General features: G+C 41.8%; 1 protein-coding gene across 1 annotated transcript in view; it reads left to right on the top strand.

Annotated features, from left to right (window-relative positions):
• Positions 1-1,133: 1,133 nt before the first annotated feature.
• serinc5.S (serine incorporator 5 S homeolog) overlaps positions 1,134-18,063 on the top strand; it is a 31,375-nt gene continuing 14,445 nt past the window's right edge. Inside the window, exons 1-3 of the mRNA XM_041580527.1 lie at positions 1,134-1,678; positions 13,810-13,977; positions 16,455-16,633. Coding sequence (XP_041436461.1) covers positions 1,652-1,678; positions 13,810-13,977; positions 16,455-16,633 — 374 coding nt within the window. The 5' untranslated portion in view covers positions 1,134-1,651. The remainder of the gene's footprint in view (positions 1,679-13,809; positions 13,978-16,454; positions 16,634-18,063) is intronic.

The following is an 18,063-nucleotide window of genomic DNA, read 5'->3' as shown; positions in this document are numbered from 1 at the left end:
AGGAATCACAATAGCTTAAACTACAGAAGAAGGAAATTCCACTGATGTTTCTCTGCTCATCTCGATCACACAAGGGGCTTGACAAAGGGGATAAGCCCCGAAAAAGTTGCATCCGCAAATAAACGAGCAAGGGTTTCCCTGCTAGAAATATCCTGTTGTGCCGCTGATTTTCTACTTCTCTGTCTGTTGTGGAGGCTACCGATACCTCCTTCATCGAGCACCAGGTTTCGCAAAATTCGGACGGCCAGGGTGTGCGAGGTGACTCTTCTTGTCTTCCCATTATCAAGAAGGAAACATGTTGGTTTTCTATTACAGGTTTGGGACCTGTTATCCATAATGCTCTGGGCCTGGAGCTTTCTGGATAATGGATGTATCCATAAGGCCAAGTCCCTGTGACTAGATATCACACTTCTCTTTCCTAATCTTATAAAGGAGCTTTCCACCAGTGTTTTTTCTGCCTGCCTAAAAGGGGTCTGTGGCGAGAGCATACATACTACTTACTTATGATATGGCTAGAAAAAAGAAATGTAATAGAGCAAGGGCGCAGTAGATTCGTACCGGTAAAATGCTCCTACTGCGCATGCGCCAAAAACGCCGGTCAAAGCAGGAAGAAGACAGCTTGGGAGAAGATGTCGTCTGTGAACTCCCTGGACAGGACCTGCGCAGAAGGGTAAGTAACAAGTTAGGGGCATTTGCCCAGCGGGACGGGTAGGCCAGGGGGGAGGAGGGGCAACACAGGGGAGGGTTTTTGCGCCCAGGGAATTTCCCTCTCCTTTAAGGGTTAATAAGCTCCTTCCTTGGTTTTCTTTTTGCCCGCGCTGAAATCAGGGAACTGAAGGAGACGGGCAGTATCAGTGCTGGCCAATCAGCTCCACAGCTGCTGCTAATGCTCTCTCTCTCCTTGTCACAGCCCAAGTCATTTGATCCGGCTTCAGGGAATGTGACAAGGGAGGAGCGAACACCAAGGGAGCTGTGAAAAGAAACATCGGGCTGCAGATATGCAGATAAGAAATAGTCCGAGGGAGTGGGGGGAAAACACTGAAAAACAGTGCAGTGTCCGTGTCCCAGGCTGCTTCTGCAGGCAAGTCCAGGGGGGGCAAGTCCAGGGGGGGCAAGTGCTTAGTCCAGCCCTCCCTCCCGACGCCGGGCCCCAGTGGTGTGACCATCTTGTACCAGGGCCCGCCAGCAACTAATTACCACTGGTCTCATCTCTGCCCAACACCTGAGCCGACTCCCCGTCACTAGAGACAATTGTATGAGGGGAGGAAGATCAGGGCTGCCCATTAGTAATCTCCTCCCCCTGCTGCTGACGAGAGCGGAAGTGGCTTCCAGAGAGGCGTCGAGTTGGTGGCAGTGGGAATGGGAAAGTAAGAGCGGACTGAGGAGCCGCACTGTGTCCCCGCATCAGCATCAGCAGCAGCATTAGCCAGGCGGGGGGGCCACGTCTCATACACAGAAATAATAAGGACAAAGACACTTTTGCCTGTTCCCAGAGGCGAGAGGACTGGAATGCTGCCTGAGTTGTTGTAGCGCTGGGATAGACTTGCCTGAGACACACATACCGCTCATTCACTGCTCACTTGTCTAACGGACACCCCCGCAGCCCTGCTTGAAAGAGTCTCCCTGCGATTATCCTACTGTCTGCGCGACAATGTCTGCTGTTTGCTGCTGGCGGCAGGTGAGTAGCGGTGTCCTTGTCCCGGCTGCCCCTTATCTCTGGGCTCCACTGTACATCGCAATCTTTGCTCCTTTATCCCTGGGCTCCACTGTACATCGCAATCTTTGCTCCTTTATCCCTGGGCTCCACTGTACATCGCAATCTTTGCTCCTTTATCCCTGGGCTCCACTGTACATCGCAATCTTTGCTCCTTTATCTCTGGGCTCCACTGTACATCGCAATCTTTGCTCCTTTATCCCTGGGCTCCACTGTACATCGCAATCTTTGCTCCTTCCACTGGCTGGTTTTCTACTGTCCACTGGCTCACGCTTTTGCAGCCCAAATGTTACATTAAAGGAGACATTTTGTGTAAAAAACAAGAATGTCCCAGTGCATTATACTCATTTAGATATAGTACAATTGTGCTTTAAAAAGCTGTGTTTCAGGCTGATTTATTGAATATTTCTGCAAAAAACCCCTCTCTTTAGAGTCCTGCAGGGGGTCAGGTACCCGCAAAAACAGCGGCCTCCCTGTGGAACGAGGAGAGGATTTTCAGGTGTGGGTCTCCTCTAAATTTCTAATCTTATGTAATATTGTCTATATTTTACTTCTTTTGATGACGTCACTTCTGGTTTGCAGCAGTATCACTTCCTGTCTGACGGTGGTTGGCGGGTTGCGGATAAGGCAGTTGTGGGTCCGGGTTGGGTAGCGTATCAAAGTGGGTAAAATGCAGTTCAGGTCGCAGGCTGCGGCATCAGGTCTGGGTCTTAGAAATTGGTTCCGCGTAGGACTCTACCTACTCTGGTTACATGGGAGCAAAGGTTGCCAATTGATATGTATTCATCAGGCTTTAAGGGGTTGTTCACCTTTAAATTAAAGGGATACTGTCATGGAGAAAATAATTTTTTCAAAATAAATCAGTTAAAAGTGCTGCTCCTGCAGAATGCTGCACTGAAATCCATTTCTCAAAAGAGCAAACAGATTTTTTTATATTCAATTTTGAAATCTGACATGGGGCTAGACATTTTGTCAGTTTCCCAGCTGCCCCTGGTCATGTGACTTGTGCTCTGATAAACTTCAATCACTCTTTACTGCTGTACTGCAAGTTGGAGTGATATCACCCAGCAGCCAAACAAAAGAACAATGGGAAGGTAACCAGATAACAGCTCCTTAACACAAGATAACAGCTGCCTGGTAGATCTAAGAACAACACTCAATAGCAAAAACCCATGTCCCACTGAGACACATTCAGTTACATTGAGAAGGAAAAACAGCAGCCTGCCAGAAAGCATTTCTCTCCTAAAGTGCAGGCACAAGTCACATGACCAGGGGCAGCTGGGAAATTGACAAAATGTCTAGCCCCATGTCAGATTTCAAAATTGAATATAAAAAAATCCAAAAATCTTTTGAGAAATGGAATTCAGTGCAGAATTCTGCTGGAGAAGCACTATTAACTGATGCGTTTTGAAAAAAACATGTTTTCTGATGACAGGATCCCATTAACTTTTAGTATGCTGTAGAGAGGGATATTCTGAGACAATTTGCGATTTCATTTTTTATTACTTACGGTATTTCAGTTATTTTTGTTTTTTTTTCTATTCATCAGATTTCCAGTTTGCAGATTCAGGCTTATTTTTAAATATAAAGATCCACTTTAATAAGCTTGTTCTGTTCAGGGCTAGTTGTCCTTCCTGCCTATAGCGCTGCTCCTCCAGCCAAGAACAAAGACCCCAAACAATACGTCACTAGCAAGGGTCACTATCAAAGAGACTGCTCAGAATCTCAGATTACTGCCTTAGATGTTGGGATGTCGCACAGTCTTTCTCAGTGAGGATTGCAGAGAATAGGTTCCATTCAGTAACATGTTAATTTGAATTTTGTGAGTAGGAAGTTACATTCGAACCTGTTAAATGAGGGTCGTTAGTTGCATTTCAAAAGTTACTGCCTCGCTCCATTTGTATGCAAGTAGTACGGTCGCTTCACACTTGATTTATAGAGCGATTGTGTTGTAGCCGAAGTGCACAAAGAGCATTATCTTTCTGGGAGTCGACTGGCACAATAGTTTTAGGGCACACGGGCCGATTCAGGGAGATTAGTCGCCTCTACCTCGGGGCGACAATCTCCCCGAACTGCCTTCCCGCCAGCTATAATGAAAAATTGCCAGTGGGTTTGGCACTCACGGTGCTTCGTTTTCCGAATTCGCCCGACGGACGATTTTTCATTATAGTCGGCGGGAAGTCAGGAGAAGGCAGTTCGGGGAGATTGACGCCTCGAAGAAGAGGCGATTTGTCACCGGGGAGACTAATCTGCTCATGTGTCCTTAACCTTAGGGTGAAGACACACAGAGCTACTTGCAGCAGCTACAGAAACGGTCAATGTTGATAATTACTGATAATTCTGATAATTCTCAGTATTGCCTATGGCAGGGCATTTTCTAGCATTTTGTAGCTGTGACAAGTAGTCTTCACTCTTACTGACACCTGTTGAATCCTGGGGTCTATTATATCCCTGTGGCCTGTGAAACTGTAAGACCTAAATCCAAATTTGAGTGGCACGTCCACTCTGAGTTTGAGAGGTGGCTTCTCTTTTTTAAAGGGGCAAAAATATTTTACATATAGATAAAAATGACAAGCTTAATCCTCATAGGTCCCTGTGTCAATGACTCTGTATTACTGCTGTTCCAGGATCCCAGGGCCAAGTTAATTTCACTCCTGTAATTTCTCTCTTGACACTGAGCCCTTCTCTGTTCTAACAGTTTTGCTCATCCTCCCTAACTAAAGAAGCTGCCTGGAGATAAGTGAATATTTTGCTTCCAAAATACAAATGTGAGATGAAAATAGTCTAGAAGGAAGTGTGTGCTGTAAGCAGCTTGTTGTAAAGGTGTTTCCCGTGTTTATGTGACTCAGCTTCAGTGCGCATGGGAAATCAGCCAACAGTGAATTTAAATGGATGAAATGAGGTTATGGAATGTAATAGAATAAATTATATACTGTATGTACATAGATCAAATGGAGAGTCTTCGAATAAATGATATAATATATGTACAGAGATCAAATGGAGAGTCTTAGAATAAATGATATAATGTATGTACAGAGATCAGATGGAGAGTGTGATTTATACTGGCTATTGACGGATAGTTTTTTTACAGTTCTTGCTGAGTTGTAGAGAAATTCACAGAGAAACACGCATATACACATGTCAATCTATATCTCGACTAACCAACAGTCTGGGCATGTTTGTTGGTTTGGGGATCGATTTTTATAGACCATCCTTACAAACCCATTGTTTAAATGTTTTTGCTCCAAGTTGTAAAAAAAAAAAAAAAAAATTGGCCCTTATACAGTATGTGTATTTAGTAACTGATAGAACTTCCTTTAGTAGCAATAATGGTAGTAGCAATGAATGTTTCCTGCATCTGCTCATGGGATTTGCACAACACAAGGAATTCTAAGGTGACAATTAAAGCTGCCAATGGGCTTCCCAGACAAATATGTGGCCAGATATCAGCAAGATATTGATCAGACAGGTTTAAAAATCCCATGAGAGTAAGGACCACTTCTAATTATTTATGCTGTCCTCTCTGTTACCTGTATTCCTGTCATTGTGGCTCTAGAGTCCAACCATCGGAACCGCCTAATATCGCCCACATTAAGGTGGGCATGTCGAGGATATTCTACTTGTTTTGCAAGGTTGAGTAGATCTTCAAGTGTATGCCTAGCTTTAGATCTTTCTTTGCCTGAGCTCCAAACTTCATCTCATATCTCAGCATCTTATAATGGTTGAGGTGTGGACTTGCCCATTTTTCTGTTGTTTTATTTCTGTGTTTTGGATTAGTGCATCACCCAACTACTCTTGAGCTGAGGTGACGAACCCCTATCCTTTTGAATTTTGATACAGTTGTAAAATTATTGTACCTTCTTAATAACAGGCAGTTCAGGTCCTGTGGCAGCAAACTATGAGGTTTTGGTGTTGTGTACAAGTTGGGATCCGTTATCCAGAAACCCATTATCCAGAAAGCTCCAAATTACGGAAAGGCCATCTCCCATAGACTCCATTTTATCCACATAATCCAAATTTTATATAATTCATCTGTATTGGAAGCAAAAACATCCATCATCCGGACTCCAGGTCCCGAGCATTCTAAATAACAGGTCCCGAGCATTCTAAATAACAGGTCCCATACCTGTACAGTGCTTTATTTCTATCAAACATAGTGTTGCCTGAGCCTGATTCTGCCATAGAGTCCAACCTTTGTCTCATTTACAGAACATTGTCTCAGAATCGTTGTGGAAAATCCCATTATTAGCCAAATTTAAAAGGCTTGTTCACATTCATGTTAACTTTTAGCATGTTATAGAATTAGTTTTTCTTATAATGTAGTTGGTCATTCTTTTTTTTTTTCAAGTTTTAGAATAATTTGTCTTCATCTTCTGCCTCTTCCCAGCTCTCAAATGGGGGTCACTGACCACAGCAGCCAAAAAAGTCTCTTTGAGACCACAATTTTATTGTTACTTTGTATTACTTATCTTACTATTCAGATCCTCTCCTATTCATATTTCCATGTTTTCATTCAAACTGCTGCCTGGTTGCTAGGATAATTTGGACTCCAGCAGGGCCGGATTTACATAGAAGGCGCCCCTAGGTCGGTTGTTGTCTGTCGCCCCCGTCCCCTCCCTTTTATTTGTCTGTAAGGATGAAATACTGTTGTTGCTACTGTTACTTGTCTTTATTCAGTCCCCCACTATTCATATTCCAGCGTCTCATTCAAACCTCTGCCTGGTTGCTATGACATATTGGACCCTAGCAACCAGATAGCTTCTGAGATTCCAAAAAATTAAACCAATTATCTCATAGTATCACTGTCTACATCATACTAAAAGTCAAATTAGGTCAACTATCCCTTTAAAACATGCAACAGCACAATATTTATTCAGTCTGTATCCAGCTTGTGTTTCTGTGGATTAAAGAACCCTTTGCTGGTATAACCATTTTCAGCACTGTGTGCATTTACAGTTGATCTTGCACAGTCCTCTAATATTTCTTTTGATTTAGAAATGGTTTACACAAGCAGTTATTTTATGCAAATGCCAGATTTGTCAGTAACCAAGCATATTTTGCCAGGGCAGTTCTAACCTATACCTCCAGCCCCATTTATTGGAGCACCTCACTCCATATGTGAATTATTATTATTATTATTATTATTATTAACATGTATTTATATAGAGCCAACATATTGCGTAGCACTGTGAATGTTTATTGACATTGCGTGTTATTAGTTCAAGCAGGTTGAGTTTGTATGTTATTGGGACTTAGCTGAAGTCCAGACCATGTTGTTATAAATGATTAATAGGGATGCACTGAATCCACTATTTTGTATTCGGCCGAACCCCCAAATCCTTCGCAAAAGATTTGTCCGAATACCGAACCAAATCCTAATTTGCATATGCAAGTCACGCAATTTCCCTCCCCGCCACTAATTTGCAAATTAGGATTCGGTTCGGCCAGGCAGAAGGATTCGGCCGAATCCGAAACCTGCTTAAAAAGCCCGAATCGAATCCTGGATTCGGTGCATCCATAATAATTAATGCAGAAATCTGAGTATGGGATCTGTTATCCAGAAACTTGTTATCCGGAAAGCTCTACATTACATAAAAGTCTCCTGTAGACCCAATTTTAACTAAATAATCCACATTTTTAAAAATGAATACCTTTTTTTATGTAATAATGAAACAGAACCTTGTTCTTGATCCCAACTAAGATATAATTAATCCTTGTTGGAAGCAGAATCAGACAATTGGGTTTATTTCATATTTACATGATTTTCTAGTAGGCTTAACCAAATTACTTAAAGCTCCATTATCCGGAAAGCCTCAGGTCCAGAGCAATCTGGATAAAAGGTTCCATACCTGTACTACCAAATTGTTGACACATGTTTTGAGGAAATAGGGAAAACTGTAAGGATCAGGAATGCTAAAGGAATATCATTACGCAGTCACTGCTTATATTTACATTAGGCCAATATGATGGAATAATTGAAGGATTTGTTTATCTTTAAAGGAGAGGGGAAACCCACTTAGCCGATATGGGCCCCTGCATAGGTCATGCCTCCTGAACTGCTGGAACCTTTCTCTGCACTCTGGACCTGCTTTGTTTTTATGTCTTAGAACATATATAAACAATTACATATTTTTGATATCAAGAGAGAAGACCACATTTTGAGAATCTTCTTTTCTGAACAGAAACCTACTTCTGTATAAAATCTGTATTTTGCCTTTCCATGTCCAGTGACTGATGCCCCCTGTCCTCCTCCCCATATCAATCACTTGCATATCAGTGAGGTCTCTGTCATGTTGTCTTCCCACACATACCAAGGCTGTCTTTGATCTTGCACTTTCTTTTGTAGAAAAGAGACTCTAATTGTTTCCTTCCTAAAATGATCCCTTTGACAAAATAGAGTCTACTCTTCTGTGCTGCTTGAGAGGAAAATACTGTCTCTGTTTTGGAAATAAGCAACAATTCCCCCAATGATTTCATTCTGCTACTTTCTATATAATTTAGCATAATATATGAGACTTCATTCTGAGGTTTATGCATAACAGATCCCATACCTGTACTAATGTAGGGTGCGCACCCACCTGGCCATATGTACTAGACCCACACAAGAATGAAGTGCTCACCTCCGTCTCTTTTCCCTTGAGGACCAGGTGCTTAGCAGTCAATTTCCCACTCTGCCATGGGTATCAATCATATACAATATCCAACAGACCGCAGCACACTGACACGTTGTTTCTATGAAACTTTTGTGATTTATTGGCTCAGTAGACAAAAAATGCAACGTTTTGAGTCTCACAGGACCCTTTATCAAGCTTGATAAAGGGTCCTGTGAAACCCTATATATGTACTAGACCCAGACATAAGGGCAGAGTCACAAGCTCCGATTCGGGGAGATTAATCGCTCCTCTTCTTCGTGGCGACTAATCTCCCCAAACTGCCTCCTGCTGGCTAGAATAAATCGGCGGCGGGATGGCAAACGGTGCACTTCGTTTTCCGAAGTTGCCTCATACGGAAACTTTGGCATCTTCGGAAAAAAAAGTGCTCAGAGTGCCGTCCTGCTGGCAATTTACACTCTAGCCGGCGGGAGGCAGTTCGGGAAGATTAGTTGCCCCAAAGAAGAGGTGACTTATCACCAGGCGACTAAATCTCCCCGAAACTTTGCGTCTGCCCTTACCCTAACAGGAGTGAGGGCAAATGCCTTGGTGGTGGTGAGATAAAGACCATTTCCCCTATACAAATTCACTGCAAATTGTGTTGGTTATTTTGACATAAGGATATGCGAGACTTCCTCTTATGCAGAAGACATCATTACCATCAGAATTTTAAGTAATTATTACATTACCATAAGTTTGCTTTTGAACTGGAGCAAAAAAAAAAAAGTGAGAGAGACCTTATCTCCAAGAACAGGAAATTCAGTTGAGTAGAATAACAAATGGCTTTGTGAGCGTATCCCTCCACACTCTATCTGATATATTATATGTCATATATTTTGTGTGTCCAGGAGACTGGAGAGAGAAAGGGGTGGAGAGGGTTGATTTTATGGACAGTGGTAACATGTAGTAACACCCACCATTCAGGCATAGATGCCAGTAATCTCAGAGTATCTGCATAAAGCAACATATTATTGAGGTGCACTGAAACATGGAGCAGAGTCTTTCTAGCCAATGCTCATTTCTTTGGAAGCTATTTTTTCTCAGATAAGGTTAAGAAAACGCATGCAAACAATTAATAGAGTTTTATTTTTAAAACCTTTATTTTTACCTAGGAGCCACATTTAAAAGTAAAAAGAGTTGGGGAGCAAAATAGGCATGAAAAAAAAGTCCATGGGGTGCCAAAATGAAGCTGTGATTGACTATTTGGTAGCCTCTATATGGACTGGCAGTGTAAAGTTGCCCAAAGTTTCCTCGGAAAAAGAAGCGCACCGATTGCCATCCCACCGGCGATTTACATTCTAGCCAGTGGGAGGCAGTTAGAAGAAGAGGAGATTTGTCGCTGGGCAACTAATCTCCCGAATCTGAGCATGTCTCTGCCCTTACAGTATCACTGGTAAGATGGCAAACTCCTGTGATAACTTTGAAGATCTGGAACATTTACTATAGAGATGCAATCTTTTAGGCTGGTTCAATAAGTCCAGTATATAAAATGACATTTCTAGCCATATTCATTTTTAGGGTTTAATTCTCCTGTAAGCTAATGACACTTTTTTTGGGAGGAAGCAATGCTCTGTCAGGCTGCTTCCCTGGGAATAATGAGACCTGGTAGAAGCCGCCTAAGATTAGGAATGACTGAAGAAGACCCTGCAGACTGATATATGACAGAAATAGTTGAGCAGTCTTGCTGTCTCTTTCCTGAACTGTACTTGGAAGGCAAACGTGGAAGAATATTTTGCATGATCAGCACGCTGGCTAATTCTATACACAACATGAAGGAATCCCCGGAGCATTAAATTACACAGTCGGAATAGTCTGAGACACAGCAGCTGTTACACATCTCTGGCCCATTTTGTTCCGGTTGCAATCTGCTCCCACTTTATCACTGAATGTTTGCCAGAATATTACTGCTCAGAACGGTTGTTTGTACAAGGGAATTCATATGCATTCCATTGCTTTTTAATGGCATTTTTTCTTTTTTTATTGCTTGTTGTGAGGACATTCTGTATAAATTCTTTATGAACAAATCTTACCCTAAGGTTATGCAAGTGCTGTGCACCTTGCTGCAATCTGAGAAGCCTCGGAAGGGGGGGGTCATTTCTTTCTATAGGGATGATCAAGGTCATGAGAAATGGTAGGTCGGGACAGATAGAAACAAATGTGTTCTAAGAATACGTGCTTCAATAGTATAAAAAGCTATCCTAGGCATTTAACAAGTCAGACGAGTCCTTGCTATTGCCACACCCTTCTGTTCTGCACGCACTTTCTATAAAACTTGTGGTTTTGTTCTTCTTTAGGGCCGCTCAAGTGAATGGGGAGTGATTCCAAATGTTTTTGGCTCATCCTGAGACAGGGAGACAAAGTGTCTGGAATCTCTACATGGGCCAGTGCCTGTACCTAGTTCCCTGGCCTATATTAGCCCACTCTTCCCTTGGTACATCTACAGCTCCCCCACCAGCCTCTTGTATAAATTTGTGGGATGAAGCTAGGATGTTATGGATTTGAGTTGCTTTGCTGTTGGGAAAGAATTAGAACTGTTGATGTATTTCTAAACAGTTGTCATCTAAGTTTGTTAATGTCTTGATTAAATTGGGTGAGTTGAGTGCCAGTACCAAGGTGTGGGTTTAGTGCAATCAAGTCATGAACAATAGTTGAAAAATGGGTCTAGTAACCCATGGAAACCAGGTCTACATCTGGGATCTTTTTCAGAGCAGCAAAACAAAGCAACACTGTGCACTAAACTATGAGCTTAGAAGATCTCCAACATATCTTTGTTTTTTCCTACTTAATATCTGCTGGTGTCCAGTGCTTAGTGAAATGGCTTTGCTGTTCCCCTCAATGCCTGTAGATATGATTTAAACATTCCAGTCCTGGAAAATGTGGTCCTTTCCATTGCCGCATCAATAGGATATGAGTGGCCGGACATGGCCAGTGGGTTTGCTTGGCAGGAGCCCAATCTGGGGGGGTACAGCCTTTATAAGAAGTGGTCCATACTTCTAAGGTATTCTTTGTTTCTTACAAACAATAGAAGGTTTATTAAATGCCTCTGGGAATGGTAAGTATTGTTTTGGAAATTACTGTACAATGGAAATGGATGTGGCTTATTGCAGGATTTTGAGCACTGAGCAGCACTTTAATGCCACATTTAATATGTGAAAGTGTTACCATTCTTGTTCTAAGGAGAGGTTTTATAAGCAATTGCCTGGGCTCAGATAAGAGTTATGCAATACCTGACTTGTATTCAGAAGCAAGATATACTGTATGTAAAAACCTCATTTAAATTTCAAAAATACATTCCAGGATTTATACCCAGCTCAGTCTGTGGTTGCCATGGACAAAGCGTGGATTGTATGCACTGATATTATGCATTTTGCCACCAACACTACTGTAATTGTTAATGGGTTTCCCAACAAACGATTTGCTGTTCCCTACCCTACACTTATTAGTTATGTCAGAGCAAATCTATCCGAGGCAACTTGATAGTTTAGTATCTGTTCCAGACACGCCTTTACATAGAACACAGTGTTATTGCCCTGTTTCTTTCAGTGAAACTAAATAAGCATTTATTTTTAATTTAATTTTCTTGGTTATTCATGAAGTACCCAAAGTAAAAAAAAAATAATGACCATTTAGGATACTCTTTGGGGTGGATTTAGGGATACTCCCTGAATGTAAGCAGATTGGGGAGAGTAAAACTGCCCACACAATTCTGTGATTCTGATATATATGATGGGTATGCGCTAAAGACCATTATACAAATTTGAGAGCTCAGAGTACGGGGATAGAAAACTGGGCCTGATAATGTTTTATCCCATTTGTCAGGCTTAAGGTGGAGCCAAAGCTGCACAGCCCTGCATTTCAAGTTAGTAATTAAACTGCTTTATGGAACGATCCAATAAATTTGTACAATTTTTGTTAAACAAGTGGTTCAGCCCTTCAAACATCAGATCATAGAAACTCAATAACAGGAGAAAGTGAAAGGACAAGAGGGCACAATATTACAGGGACTTTCCTGAGCAGCTGGCATGAACCTGACTGCACAGCCATCAGCCCACTACCCAGCCCAGCGAATGGTATCACTTTTAAAGCAATACCAACCCTTTCCTATAAAGATCATAAGAACGTGTCCATATCAAGGACCCCCAGAGCTGCCCCAAAACCTTCATTAAGCTGACTCTGCTAAATCATCTTCTGTGTTGTTGACACTGGGCTGGGGCGGCGCAATCCTTCCATAGGCTACTTACAAATGAAAACAGGACTTCAGCCTATGGAAGGATTGCTCCGTACCCAGCCCAGCATCACTGAAGCAATCTATTAGCAGTGTCAGAGGGTCGGCTTCACAAAGGTTCGCAGGGCTGGGGCAACTTTGAGGAGCTTTTTCACCGTGCAGCACCTCCTTGATATATTAAGTAAATTGGATTGAGAAAAGACAAAGTCCATCAAGTTCAACCCCTCCAAATAAAAACCCAGCATCCATACACACACCCCTCCCTACTTTCACATAAATTATATATACCCATATCTATACTAACTATAGAGTTTAGTGTAACAATAGCCTTTGATATTATGTCTGTCCAAGAAATCATCCAAGTCCCTCTTATAGTCATTAACTGAATCAGCATCACAACATCACCCGGCAGTGCATTCCACAACCTCACTGTCCTGATTGTGTAGAACCCCCTACGTTGCTTCAAATGAAAGTTCTTTTCCTCTAGTCTGAAGGGGTGGCCTCTGGTACGGTAATCCACTTTATGGATATGTTCCTCTTATGGATACTTTACTATGATTTTTATAGCAACATTTCAGTATTGCTTTAAAGGAGAACTAAACCCAAACGTTAAAAAACCCTACCCTACATAGACCCCCCTCCCTCCTCTCCCCAGCCTAGCTGCTACCCCGGCATAAACCCCTAAGTTTTTACTTACCCCTCATGCAGATTCTGTCCAGCGGAGTTCACGGGCGCCATCTTCAACCACTTTGGTAAACTTCGGAATGAGACTGGCGCTTCGGCAATTTCGTGAGTTTCAGCGCATGAACAGTTGTCGCGAAACAGAAAATTGCTCCAACTGCACATCCGATTCTTCGCCGGTCTCATTCCAAGATTACCAAAGAGAAGAAGATGGCGCCCGTGAACTCTGCTGGACAGAATTTGCACAGAGGGGTAAGTAAAGACATAGGAGCATTTGTCCGAGGGGCAGCTAGTAGGGGAGGGGGGTCTATGTAGGGTAGGGGGGTAGGGTTTTTTTTTTTTAACAATTGGGTTGAATTCTCCTTTAAGAGAGGGCCGTGACCATGGATACCAAGGTTACCTAAGGTGCCATACAGCAAGTGCTGCTGCACTTAAGCCCAATTCAAATTTAATACTGAATTCATTAATATTCTGCCATCCGTTACATTAGTGCTATGTACATTTGTACCCCACACTCATACATGTTCCTTCTCTTCCAGGTGGCCTGCTGCTGTGGGTCTGCGGCCTGCGCCCTCTGCTGTTCCTTCTGCCCCAAAATAAAGCAGTCTACGACTACCCGTCTCATGTACGCTCTCTACTTCATTCTAGTGACTGTCACCTGCGGCTTCATGATGTCTCCAACTGTTGCAGATTTCATGAAAGACAATGTGAGTTCCTAGTGCTTCCCTGTGCAGCCATGCAGAACAGAAATGGAGACCCTATAAAAATGTAAATTATATGAAAAATGCTGCAGTTCTTGTCCCTTCTCTGCACATCTGCCTTATAAACGTTAATGCCTACAATCCCCCCTAGGGCAGGAGTGCCTGTATTTTAATAAAGCGAGGTCTCATTTTAGTGATGTTGTCCCATATTGATCTACATCCAAAAAAACATTATCATTCTGTGCCATGCACGATATTACTTAAATATAGATTTATGATAAAATGCATATTGTTATATTTAAACATCTATTTCTAATTAACCTTAACATATTAAATAACTGAATGAAAAGCATGAAATAGGATGGTTCTTTAGACAAGCTTTAGACAGTGTCTTGAGATCTACTGATCACCAGCTAAAGGTCTACTGGTAGATCCGGATCTACCTTTTGGACACCCCTGTCCTAGGGCATGCTTCTATAGTAGTGAATAAACAAGGGTAGTGGGCTACATGTAGCAGTTAGTAGACATTCATATTTTAACTGACTAGTATATCTCCAACCTAATCTGCTGGAAGTTATAATTTCCAGAATCCTTAGCTGTCCCAAAATAGTTGCACTGTAGGTTATATGAAATGAAGGCCCTTACCAGTCTTCTCTGGATTAATATGCTCTTGTCTCTTTACTGGATCTTCCAATCAAAACTATCCTTAGATCTATTGCTTTTAGATGTCCCATTTGAAATTTTCCCTGTGCTGTCATAGTTTTATTGCATCTCGCTGTATGTTTTATTCCTAATGTTAAAGGAAAACTATACCCCCAAAATGAACACTTAAGCAACAGATAGTTTATATCATATTAAGTGGCATATTAAAGAATCTTACCAAACTGGAATATATATTTAAGTAAATATTGCCCTTTTACATCTCTTGCCTTGAGCCACCATTCCGTGATGGTCTGTGTGCTGCCTCAGAGATCACCTGACCAGAAATACTTCAACTCTTACTGTAACAGGAAGAAGTGTGGAAGCAAAAGACACAACTCTGTCTGTTAATTGGCTCATGTGACCTAACATACAGTACAGTGAATCCTACGATCCCAGGGGGCGGCCCTTATTTTTTAAAATGGCAATTTTCTATTTATGATTACCCAATGGCACATACTACTAGAAAAGTATATTATTATGACAATGGTTTATTTACATGAAGCAGGATTTACATATGAGCTGTTTTATGCAATATCTTTTTATAGAGACCTACATTGTTTGGGGGGTATAGTTTTCCTTTAATGCCGATGGCAGGTAATTTTGGGCTGACGCTTATTTCAGAGGACTCCACCCTAGGACCCTTATTTCAGAAGACTCCACTGCAGGACAGTGGTCTACCCCTAGTGCTTAATTTTTCTTATAGGTTTATAACACAATAGAATGGTTGGGGCAGGCCACAAGGAAGTTTGCGTCTAGCCAGACAGTGACAGCTTAGACCAAGCTTAATGCTAGGGACTTAATTGATCCAATAAAGCCATATTTCTTATTGTGATCCACTTACTTATGGCTTTAGCTCTGTATGTAAAAGTGGAACTATTAGGAGAGGCTTCATCAGCAGCGTGAACAGGACTTTCTAACAATCGTCCGCTGAAAATTCTATGGCATTTCTCCTCTGACACTGCTAACGGCATTTCTGAAATAATCAAGTTACTCTACAGTTTGTGACCGAGTCTGTTATTCTGAAAGACGGTTAGCTCTTGTACATTGTAAGAACTCTTGACTCCTGCATGACTAGAGAGACCTGTTGCTTTGGGGGGTATACTGAAGAATAACCATTATTTCAGAAACGGTACAGAATTCTTAACTAAATACATTTATAAGGTTTCTCATTTTCATGACAGGGAGATCATATTAAAGTTTAATTTTGGTATTGTTCTCACTCGAGTCTTGCGGTGGGTAATTTTCCTGCTGTCAGCCTGCTCTGTTGAGAGATGGAAACACTGGTGAGGATGCGGTAAAAGGCGAGGCTGGGAGATACACAGCATCTTATCCTCGTATGACCCGAGCAGATCAATACCTGGAATGTTAGAGCAATGTCTATAGATTTCATTCATTGCACAGCTCATTGCTTGTCACAAGTGAATGTAAATGACACACTAGATATTTTTTTTACAGTATGTTTATACTGTTGATCCAAAGCCACAATTAATGAATTCATTTATCATTCTTTGTCTGCTTCTTGAAACAGTTCCCAGTGCTCGAGTGAAATAAATGACTCCAGCTCTGCTGGAAAGTTACAGTCTGGCTGAATAACAAGCACAGGGGATATAATGGGGCAGTAAAGCATGTGAAGGAAAAGAGGCCCTACCTGCACACCTTATGTGGCAGAAGACATTGCTATAGGAAATAGACGCTTTACTATCTCGGCTGTACCCCAGTGGTATTTTCCATTTTGTTTAATGTTCCTTAGTGACATGTTATCCTATCATTCTGTCCATCAGATTCCTTTTTATAAAGATGTATGTGAGCACATCCAGGCTGGTGACGATTGTGAGAAGCTAGTGGGATACTCTGCTGTGTATCGTGTCTGCTTTGGCATGGCCTGTTTCTTCTTCATCCTCTTCATTTTAACGCTGTTTATTAGGAACAGCAGGAGCTGGCGAGCCTACATTCATAATGGGTAAGTGCTCTGTCTCCTCTCTGCGGGAGGCTGGAGCCTGCGTGTAGCACTGCCATCTTAAGCTTAAAAAAAAAAAACGTAAAATTTATAAATTGCATCATAATTTTGAGCCAATTATTTACATTTAAAGGGATTCTGTTATGGTTTTTATTTCTAAATTACACGGTTTACACTGCAATTAATTCACTCTACAATATAAAATTTCATTCCTGAACCAGCAAGTGTATTTATTTTAGTTGTAATATTGGTGTGTAGGTGCATCTCAAGTCATTTTGCCTGGTCATGTGCTTTCAGAAAGATCCAGCACTTTAGGATAGAACTGCTTTCTGGCAGGCTGTTGTTTCTACTACTCAGTGTAACTGAATGTGTCACAGTGGGCCTCCTCCTGAATTGCTGTGGAGCGCAGATCAAAGCATATCAAGGAGTCCGGTACCTTTAATATCTACTCGGCTTTATTCAAGCGCAAATACAGTTTCATTATAACGGTGAGTGTGTAATTCTAACATGTTTCATGCCCGCAAGCTAGGCACTTCATCAGAGTGTCATCTGATGGAAGTGCCTAGCTTGCGGGCATGAAACGCGCTAGAAGTGCACACTCACCGTTATAATGTAACTGTATTTGCGCTTGAATAAAGCCGAGTTGATATTAAAGATACCAGACTCCTAGATATGCATTAATCTGCGCTCCGCAGCGATTCAGGAGATGTAGCCGTCATGAAGCGATCGGCATATCGCGAGAGCTTCGATCGAGTAGGAGACGGCACAGACTGGGATAGCTCCGCCATTACCGCATCATCATGACCTATGTGTCACGGCGGGACTTGGAATTTACTATTGAGTGCTGTTCTTAGATCTGCCAGGCAGCCGTTATCTTGTGTTAGGTAACTGCTATTTCGTTACCTTCCTATTGTTAGGCTGCTGGGGGAGGGGTGATATCACCCCAACTTGCAATACAGCCGTAAAGAGTGGCTGAAGTTTATCAGAGCACAAGTCACATGACTTGGGTCAGCTGGGAAACTGACAATATGTCTAGCCCCATGCCAGATTTCAAAATTAAATATTAATAAAACCTGTTTGCTCTTTTGAGAAACGGATTTCAGTGCAGAAGTCTACTGGAGCAGCGCTATTAACTGATGAAAAAACATTATTTCCCATAACGGTATCCCTTTAAAATAGAAAAAACTAGCCCTTAAAGGGCTAGGATATTGCATCATAATTTTGAGCCAATTATTTTACGTTTACAAGTCTGTATGTAATTAAGTGTATGTTAATGAAAATATATAGCCTGTGAACCATCTGTTAAATTTATTTTAGGAATGTTTATCAAGTATGGATGCTTCCGTGACAGATATTTAATAACATGGCGCTGTTTCCTGCACAAGGATGAACAGCATTTGTGTAAATGTCTGGAGGCACCTAAATAGTTCCAA

This window comes from Xenopus laevis, chromosome 1S, assembly GCF_017654675.1.
Source record: "Xenopus laevis strain J_2021 chromosome 1S, Xenopus_laevis_v10.1, whole genome shotgun sequence".
Classification (NCBI taxonomy): Eukaryota; Metazoa; Chordata; class Amphibia; order Anura; family Pipidae; genus Xenopus; species Xenopus laevis.
The sequence above is the reverse complement of the archived record's forward strand: the minus strand, read 5'-3'. Positions and strand labels throughout refer to the sequence as shown.